Source organism: Suncus etruscus, chromosome X (assembly GCF_024139225.1).
Source record: "Suncus etruscus isolate mSunEtr1 chromosome X, mSunEtr1.pri.cur, whole genome shotgun sequence".
Lineage (NCBI taxonomy): Eukaryota > Metazoa > Chordata > Mammalia > Eulipotyphla > Soricidae > Suncus > Suncus etruscus.
In genome coordinates, this window is record NC_064868.1 from 90,854,683 (window position 1) to 90,864,795 (window position 10,113).

Sequence of the window (10,113 nt, forward strand, 5' to 3'; positions counted from 1 at the left end):
GGAGGCCTAGGGAGAATGCTAGGCTCACTCACTGCCAGGGACAGCAAGCCCAGCTTGGACAACTGACCTGGGATATACAACAGGCACGGAACACAAAACAGGACAGGTTTGACAACAGAGCCAACATGAAATGAGCCTGGAACACAGATCAAGCCCAGTTTAGACAACAGAAGCAGGACATACAATAAGCCTGGAACACAGAATAGTCACAGCTTGGACAACTGGACCAGAACAAGAACAGGCCCAGCTTGGACAAGAAATCTGGGATATAGAGCAGGCTCAGGATGTACAACAAGCCCAGACCATAACAGGAACATTGTGGTATTAAATCACCCAGTGGAGGGCTTGAGGGCAGGGATCCAGGAAGTTTGAGACCCAGCCAGCAGGGGGCAGTGTGTTGGCCTGCTGGTTCCCTTGGGATTTCAGACTAGGCTTGTCCTTTCACTGATTACTGGCAACATCCCCGTGTCTGTCTAAGCACAGACTGCGGGGGAAGTTCGGTGCTTCCAGTTCCTCACACACCGGAGCTCATGCTAGCCTGACAACCCTTTTCAGTTCGATCCTTTATATTCTTCCACCCTCCCCTGTTTTTACTTTAATGCCACTGTAGCCTCCACCTGTGCTTGGACTCCACCAGGGTACTCATGGATGGCATGAATGGGATGAGGGCCCATGGAGACCCAGCCTGTGCCTGTACCCTGGAGCTTGGGGCTGGTGTGTCACTGCCTGCCAGCTCTGCACTATGGGGACATTACACTTCTTAGCCACTGATGTCACTTTGGGCAAGTCATTTCACGTGTCTGAGCATGACAAGTCACAACATGAATCAGGGTGGAAGCATTGGTGGAAGAACAGAAACAAAAGCTGCATGAGAGTGAAGTCCCCCCAACCTGGAGCATCTCATGGTCCTCGTGTCCCCACTGGGGGCCTTGATAGTCAACTTGACCCCTGTGTTCCTTGGTGTCCCTCAGGGTAAGGCAGGGCTCCTAGTGGCTGCTGTAACATGTTGAACACATGTCCTAAGACCAGAGATTTAGGAACAGAAAAGCCACCATCTTTTGAGAGCCAGTGCCATTCCCAATCCCTGTTCCAGCAGAGTCCTGAAGGGAGTCAGGCACTAGCACAAGAAGTAGGTGGGGTGGATAGAAAAGCGAAGCCCAGTCAGCTGGAATTGCCTCTAGTGGAGGCTTGCTGGTGCCATGTGTTTGTCCTCTCTTCCTTGGCAGGACCCAAGACTGGAGTTGCTGCCAGAACTGGGCACTCCCAAGTGCCAGCCCACCCCCCCAGGCAGCCCTGCAGAGTTTATATACACAGGTTGAAGTGGAGGGCCAAGTTCCCTGGCATCCAGGGTGGGAGGAACACAACTCAGGAAATGGACTCCTTGAGGAAGGGAGAGAGATGCCTGGAGAGGTTGGGTGGATGCCTCCATATGCTTCTCCCTTTGCCACGCTGCCTCCTCGACCCTGGCAGAAAACTTGTCCCCACAGCCTAGGCCAAGAGTAATCAGGAGCATAAAGGGAAGTAGCGGGCTTTAGGGTATCAGACAAGGTCATCACCCTGCTCCTATGTGCCAGGGTCACTCAGAGTGAACTTCAATTCTTTCTCCATGAGTGCCCTGCAGAGCCTGGCAGAGGCCACCCTCAGCCCAGAGTCTGCTTTTGCCCTGCCTCGGCAAGCAGATTCCCTCAGCCTTCCTCTGACTGTGGTTGGCCTATGAATCCTCATTCCCTATTATTGCTCTTTGGCTGCACCCAGTCTTTCTGGGTCTCCCCAAGATTGCTATGCCGGCCTCTTGTTGCCACTGCAGAGTCAGCCTGCCCGAGGCAGAGTAGTGTAGGACTGTCACCTCCCTTCTTCTACATGTTCTGCTTCTATTAATGCAGTCTAATGTTAATTTGCTCTTTTGGTGACCACATCTCACTGCTGACCCATCCTGAGTGAAGGGACATTTGGATTGGCTAAATCTTTGCCTTCGTGCTATTGCTCTTCAGCTCTGTCTCTCCCAGCCCATCTTATGCTCTTGCAGTTGATTTTTTTAACCCAGGTGCCGACTCTCACTTTTATTTATACTTATGGAACTTCGCTTGGGAGGGTGGGGCATGCATGCAAGTGTGTGTTGGTGTGTTCACTCATGCTTTCTGCTCACCAAAGCCACGTCCTGAGTCCCCATGCAGCAGTCCCAAGGCTAATATTTCTAGGTGCTCATCAGCTAACATGTGCTTTCCATCTTCTGTTTAGCACGGGAAGCGGACATCAGGTCCTATGGCAATGACCCCTGAGCAGCAACAGGCATATACCGTCCAACAGTTGAGACAATTTCAAGGTAAGTGTTGGTGGTCAGTATTCCCAAAGAATGGATATGGGGTCTACCAAGAGAAGGGGGTGCAAAGTCAATGTGGGATAAGTAGTTCCTGTGGCATTTCTGGAGGCAGGGAGATGAGGGAGATCTGTGGATTAGTGACAACATCGCCTGGTGAAGCTCAAGTGTGATCCTCTGTGAAGGCCACATCGTAATGCCATCCTGTGCTTCGGGAGCAGGAATGAAGTCCCCCCACCATGGGCCTCATGGAACAGAACAGTCAGTCAACAGAGTGGTCTTGAATTTGGACGCTCCTTGCTGAATAATGGCCTTGGGCTTGAGCTCTGTCTTTTCCTCTCCCTCTCAAGATGCCCTTAGACTAGGTCATGGCATTCTGGCCTTTGTGGCTCCAGATGACTGTGTGCACTCTCACAGCTGGCCAGCCTTTCAACACAATGCAGCTCTCCTGAAAAAGCCCATTTCATACCTGAGGCTGAAGGAGTCAGACCTAATTGCCATGTGGACAGGGGTCAATCTAGTGACCATCAGGAAGACTGGTTCAGGGGTGGACAAGACTCAGGGCCTGGTGGAGCTTCAATGGACTGGAAGAATTGGAGTAAAGCCAGGAAATGCACTTGGTCAGTGGCCATGAGCTCAGACCTCTGCAACACAGGAGGGCTTCCTTGAGGAGCTTAAGTGCTCTCTAAGGGAAATGAGGAGAAGTGAGAAAAATTGGGGAGCAGTAGTCTCAAGTTTGTGTAAGTTGTTTTTGTCCCACCACCAACAGCCCCAGTTCAGGGGCCTTCAAGACTGACACCCTTACTTCTCTCTTTCTGTAGCCGTCCAAGAACAAGTCATCTTCAAGCGTAGCCAAATCAAGGCCACCCCCTTAAGCAGCCAGCATATGATGCCACCCAGGACTGGGCGCCTTCCCAACACTCTGAAACCAGAGCCACCTCAGCAGCAAGGCCTCCGCTCCTCTGGCATCCAGGTCCCTGTCTCATCACATCCTGTGTGTCCGACAGCACCCATGGCCAGGGATGCCCCACCAGGGGCACCCCTGTCTGGCTTCTATCCCAGCTCCATGGAGAGTCATCGCCCAAGCCTCCACCAGCTTAGAGTGCCCGCCACCACCATGATCAGTAGTGCCATGTGGATGGTGACAGCCACCACCGCTACCACCACCACCCACAAGATCTCTGGAATCCTGTCCCCAGACCAGGTGGTGAGCAGCAACATTCAGCAGCATATCCATAGTAGGGCTGTCTTCACCCTAGCTGCCATGGGGGCCCCAGTAGTCCCAGTCCAGCCCAACACTAGAGATGCCCCAGTTTTCCCAACCCAGACTCCAGCTGTGGAAGCCCAAGCATTCCCAAGTCAGCCTGTCACTGGGAGTGCCCCAGTGTTCCCAGCCAAGCCCTCAGTCATAGGAACCTCAGCATTTCCCAGCCAGCCCAGCCCTGTGCCCCCCAGTCTGGTGGCCACAAGAGGCCAGCCTAGCAAGAAAGTGAACCCCCAGGCCAAATCTAGTGTTGTCTTCATGGATAAAAAGAGTCCCATTGAGGCCCCTGCACCAGTGATGAATGGCACCAGGTCTCGCCAGGAGGGCTTGGCCAGCTCTGATCCTAGGAGCCCTGTGCAAGCCAACGAGCCACCAAGCTCTGTGGCCGCTATTGCCACTGCCTCTGCCACCGCTGCCAGTTACTCACTGGGGCCAAGCGACCCTAGCAGGGCCTCCCCAGAAGAGCCCAAAGCCCTGTCCCCACTCAGCGACGATCTCCTGCTGCTCACTGACAGCTGTGAGCTGCATCTCCTTCAAGCACTCTTTGAGGGCCCCGATGGCATCCCCAAGGAGCCCTGGCTGTGTGATCTGAGGTTGATCGATGACATTTTGGGACAGCCCACTGCAGTTCCAGACACCTCAGAACCAGAAGCCCCCAGCGAGGCTCCACTCACCCCTAGTGGAGACCCAGAGAGCCTAAGCACTGATCCAGCGAGCCCAAGCACCGAGAAGATGTGAACAGAGAGCACCCAGTATTGCTATCACAAGAGTGTATTTGGTTCACGAGCAAATTCTCAGTGGGCTCCAGTCAGCTGCATAGTTGTGGGTCCCACGCCCAGTGGAAGCGGCATCACCCCATAGTCCTCCCTCTGTCTACCTGTAACAAAAAAAGAAGTTGCTGATTTTTCAAGCCACCTGTACATAGTTGAAAATTTTGTAAATGGTTTTCCTAAACGTTAATGGCAGAAGTATTTATACTTCTTTTTGAGACTTTGTAAATAAAGCCCCGGCTTTCGTTTTGGTAGAGTTGTGTTTATTATGCATTGTTTTGTGTTGATTGATTACACATTGTTGCCTATATCCACAAGCCCTTGTTGTTCCACTCCCAAGGCCTTCTAAGCCACGTGGCTGAGTTGCTTCTGGTGTTTGGTGCCATAAGATGTGTATGTGACCCCGAGGGTACCGTGCAACTGACAATAATTCTTGCCAAGGAGAAAACCACTTGGCCATGTATTAGCCTTCTCACTGAAAATTCTAGTGTGCGTGTGTGACTTTTTATGTCTTTTGCAAACCTTGCTGTCTGTGCTTGCTCTTACCTGATGAGCATTTTATAGCAGAAGCATCGTGAGTGCCCCCAGGAGACCAAAATGTCTCTGGAGATGTGGGTAGATAGAGGCCATGGAGAGGCACGAGAGCTGAGCTGTTCTCGACATTAGAATTCTCCGCTCATCATTCACTCCGAAAGATACCCTAGGTTTGCACTGCCCACATCCATGCTGGGTGAAAGGATGGGGATAGCCAAAGCCTTTCAGGATTTTTTCGATGTGTTTTTTGGGAAAAAATTGTAAACATTAATAGTTGATTTGGGGTTTGTCTTTGATGCTTTCTCTCTGCAAATGATCGTTCTGTATATTTGAGTGTCTGTTATTGAAAACCCACACCCACTGTTCTGTAAACCTTTTCTCGCTGTCCAAACTCCGTGTAATCACATTTTAATTGCCACCTCGTATTTCACCTCAACATTTGAAATCTGGCGTCTGTTTTCAGCCAATGCGTTTTTTCTTCGTTCTGTAATAAACAGCCAGGAGAAAAGTGCCTCTCTGTTTTCATTTTTCAAGGGAGCTTTCAGTACCTGCAAACCCTGTCAGCTCAGCCTGCCGCTATTATGGGTCTACAGCTCCTACATGCCTGTCTTGTGCTCTATCCCAAGGGGGTGGGGGAGGGATTTGAAACTCCACCCTAATGCTGGTGCCCTTCAGCAGCAGAAAAACATGCTTATCAGAGGATTGGGGTGGGCAGCATCAGGAGGCCACTGAGAGTTAGGAATGTGGGCTGAGGGAGATTTGCACTGACAAGATGCACTGAGAAGGTGACTCAATGAAAGCTTTCCCCCCACCCATGTAGGGGACAACCAACTGTGGGATAATCCTGGGGCCAGAGAAAGCGAAAGTGCTGCTTCACTTCACATTTCAAGAGGAGGAGCTTCCCCTGCTCCCAAATCCTAAACTAGTAGCCCCAATCCTGTTAGTCCAGGCTGACTTCAGCTGCCCATGACTTTTACATGCATAGTTATGGTGCACTAGTGCCCCACCCTTCTCCAGGGTCTTCCTAGCCTCCAGGCCTGCCCTTTGGAATCCCACCCTCTCTGGGACCTGCCTTTGGAACCTAGGCCCTGGAAGATGACTGGGACTTGGAGATCCTGCCAGTCCCTTCCAGGTCATCACTTGCCTCCTGTAACCTTTCTGCCAGTGGTTTCCAATGGAAACTGCTGGAAAATGACTCTCCCATCTCTCCCTGCAGTTTGAAAGCTGTTTCCACTGAACTCCATGTGGAATTTGACATCATATTGGGCCATTTTCCAAAGGGGACTCTACTTCTGCCCTGTGCCCTGTCCTTGCAGTGACGGATGCAGCAGATGGACAGGCTGTTCGGGGGGAGGGTGGCATGTTCTCAAATGCACAGAAGGAGTTAGCTGGAGTATCTCTACACCACGTAGTCATGTGAGGATGTTGTGTTCATCTCCGCAACCAACTAAGAGAGTTTGGATCTGCCTCCTGGAAGGATTACTGTTACCCCCAATAGCGTCCTTAGGTCATGCCTCAGAAACTGCCCCCACAGTGGGTAGGGTGTTTGCATTGCACGCCACCAACCCGGGACCAGCCCAGGTAGATCCCTGGCATCCCATTTGGTCCCCCAGCCTACCAGGAATGAATGCAGAGCACAGAGTCAGGAGTAACCCCTGAGGGCCGCAAGGTGTGGCCCAAAATGTTAAAAAATATAATAAAAAGACCCCCAACCACCAATGTCTATGGGGTGGTAGTGGTTCACTCTCCAGAGCCCTGGCTATAGGCCAACTGCCCCCTCACTACTTCCCTTGATTTCAGATACTTTGCTTCTCCATGGCATTGTTGAGCTGGCAGTCTCCCCTAGGAGCCCTCCCCCCAGAAGCAGCTCCTATTGTTCCTTCCTGCTGCAGTGCTCCAAGTCCACTGTGCCATACATACTCCTGTCCAGTGAGCTCAAGGTGGCAGTGGGAGGGGGCAAGTCTTCACTAGCTCTCTGGGCACTGTCTCTTCAGCTCTCAAGGCCTTCCTAGGTCCCAAGTGGCCATCAGAGACCCTATGCACACGCTGGGCTGGGCACACTGAGCTTCCATTTCCTATGTCCTCAGGACTCACCACCACCATCTGGGCACCATGAGCTCAGCTGAGCCAGTGCAGAAAGACCCATACTGACCCTCACTCTTTGCGCTGTTCTGCACATACTTGTTCAGGCCCCTCTGGCAGGGCTGAGCTCCCACCCTCCTGTGCCTCAGCCTCTCCCCCACTGGATCCTCCTCAGGGAACTTGAGCCTTCCCAGCCAAGTTCAAATAATCCTCAAGGCTACCATTTCTCCAGCTCCAGCTGGAAGTCGAACCCCTGGCTTGCCTCCCGATGCCTCTCCACCCAGGGCCATGTGGCTCTGTTCCCGAACGTCCCCTGCATGACAGACACTGGGTAATTAGACATCTCCTTTGAGCAGTCAAAGCAACCCCAACTTCTCAGGACACTGGGCTCCCTTCTTCCAGGAAAGGCCTGCTCCTTGACTTCCAGATGTCACTGTCTCTAAGATCCTTCTTCCCGTCAGGCCTGCAGTCCCAGAGCTCTGAGCTCTGTCTCCTCCAGTGCCTGCCCAAGGCGACCTGAGCCTGGCCCTTACTTTTGCTCACTCAGTGCAGAGTCCACTGCTGCTTTTACTTTCTTCCCCTAGGCAGACAGACAAATTCACAAGCTTCAGTCCCAGAACCCTAGAATCAAAACAGCTGGATCAAGAAGTTGGGTGCTTTGGAGGTGAAGAGTCAGCTATTTCAACACAGAGTTTGTGACGTAGCCCATTGAAGGCTTCTAAGCCCCCTGAAAAGGAGCTCACAGACTACTGCTAGAACTGGAGTCCTCCATAGATCTCTTCCTGGCTGAGTGGGCCTGCTTAGGAAAGATTTCCCACGGGGTTATAGAAAGAGCCACAGTTGCTAGGGGGATTTTCTGCCTCCATAACATATCCCATTATAATCTGCTAACTCTGAGGTCAGAAAGCCCCAGGAGGCTAGGTGAGAAACCAGGTTGAGGCCCTGCAGTGCCAGAGCCAACCAAGCTCAGTGGGAAAGGTCATCTCTCACTTGCCCTGCACAGAAAGCTGGAAGACCCATGATCAAGCATCATTCATCCAACTGTGAAATATAGTGTATCCAATGGTGTATGCTGGTGAAACAACCTAGATGTAATGAAGGAGATGCCTTGCATGGGCTGTTCATACTTATAAGGCTGAGCCAAGGAACCCCAAGTCTGCCATCTACACACTGGACACTCAAGAGGCCAGTGCTGGAGTTATGAGGTGAGACCTTGGGTGCCTGGCAGGATTCATCCCACTCAGAGAAAGGGAGATCCCCAGGTCAAGGCAGAAAAGCAACCATTACTGAGAGACACATGGCAAATGTGTCAACAAGGAAATAAGGACAGGGATGTAGTTAAGTGGTTAGCACATGTCTCCTATGTGTGAGGTCCTAAGTTGCAGTCCTGCAAAATATTGGTAGTGGGAGTGGAGTGATAACACAGTGGTAAAGGCATTTGCTTTGCATGCTGCAGACATGAGTTCAATCCCCAGCATCCTGTACAATCCCCCAAGCCTGCCAGGAGTAATTCTTGAGTGCAGAACCGGGAGTGCTGCCTGGTGTAGCTCAAAATCAAACAAACAAAATACAAAATACATCAATAGTAACAAGATGTATAAGGTCTATGAAGCAAAGACAAGGACAGTATGAGAGAATGGGGGAGCTAGTTAGAAGTGGGGGAGCAGTTTGTGTGAGCTAAACTGCAAGTCTGAAATGGGAGCTCAGATGAAAGGTGAAAAGGAACAAGTTGAGGTATGGGGACAATGTGGAAAGAGAGAAGCCAGTGAGCAGAGTTTATGAGCAAGAAGGTGGTGAAGAGAGGGAGAACAAGGGGCCAAGCCACCACTAGCCCAGGAATCAAGGCTTTCTGGACTTCAGGTGGGAAGGCTGGGGTCCCTGTGGATTGTGGGCTCCATTATGAAGTCTCTTCTTGCCAGCTTCCCACAGCTTCATAAGGGACGCAGGATCTGGATATCATGCCCCCAGCCCAGTGTCGTGCTCAGAGGGGGCCAGTCACCAGGAACCCCACTCCTCAGGTTCCCCAATACCTTGGGTCTCCAAGTCTCTAACTAGAGAAGCCTACTGTGGTTACTCTGTTATCTTTCCTATATTCTAAGCAGTGGTCCTCAAACTTTTTAAGCATGGGGCCAGTTCACTGTCCCTCAGACTGTTGGAGGGCGAGACTATAGTATAAACAAAAACTATGAACAAATTCCTATGCATACTGCATATACCTTATTTTGAAGTGAATAAACAAGACACAACTAATATAATATGTGGCATGTGGGCCATAGTTTGAGGACCACTGAAAGATGAGTGTTCTCACAGTGCTTGCCAAAGCCTGTGAGCACAGTGCAGATCTCAAGTAGATTCTTTTCTAGAAGATGTTGAAGAGATTTGAGGAAGAGCCTTGGTATTACCAGTTGAGTTGTTACAAAGTCCCATGATGGGCCATAGTGATAGCATGGAGGTAAGGCGTTTGCCTTTCATGCAGAAGGTCATTGGTTCAAATCTCAGCATCCCATATGGTCCCCTGAGCCTGCCAGGAGCGATTTCTGAGCACAGAGCCAGGAGTAACCCCTGAGCACTGCCGGGTGTGACCCATAAACAAAAACAAACAAACAAAAAAAAAACAAAGTTCAGTGATGGATGAGATTAATAGGACAGGGGCAAATTGTTTGCATGCATGTAACCAACCCTAGGTCAATTCCTGATACCTCATGGCTCCTCGGGCATGGCACACACACAAACACACATACTCAGCTGGCCTTGAACAATGCAGCAGGATAGAGGTGCTGGCCCTCCTGGAACATTTTACTAAAATATAATTTATAGGTTACCCTCTATATATGCAGTTTCCGTACCTGAGGATTCAACAAGTCTATATTGATGACTGGCTCTTGCAATATAGAATACACCCCCTGAAAAAAAAAAGCCCATCGAAGGGACTGAGACATAATAGAGCAGAAGGGTCACTTGCCTTTAATGTAAGTATGTAGCTAATCATAGTTCTATCCCTGGCACCCAATATGGTCCCCACACTCAGCCCCATCAGTAGAGATTCCTGAGAACAGCCGGTGTGACCCAAAAATCCAAAAATATCTAATACAAGTGAACTTGCAGGATTGGATTCAACGCTCAAAGTGCAAAGTTCAAACGTATTA

The 10,113-nt window shown here is 50.8% G+C and overlaps 1 protein-coding gene across 1 annotated transcript in view; it reads left to right on the forward strand.

The window, feature by feature from the left end:
* Nucleotides 1-3,249, forward strand: part of MAMLD1 (mastermind like domain containing 1) — a 95,881-nt gene extending 92,632 nt beyond the window's left edge. The window contains exons 5-6 of the mRNA XM_049767488.1: nt 2,239-2,323; nt 3,139-3,249. Of these exons, the coding sequence (XP_049623445.1) occupies nt 2,239-2,279 (41 nt within the window). The 3' untranslated portion in view covers nt 2,280-2,323; nt 3,139-3,249. The remainder of the gene's footprint in view (nt 1-2,238; nt 2,324-3,138) is intronic.
* Nucleotides 3,250-10,113: the final 6,864 nt, after the last annotated feature.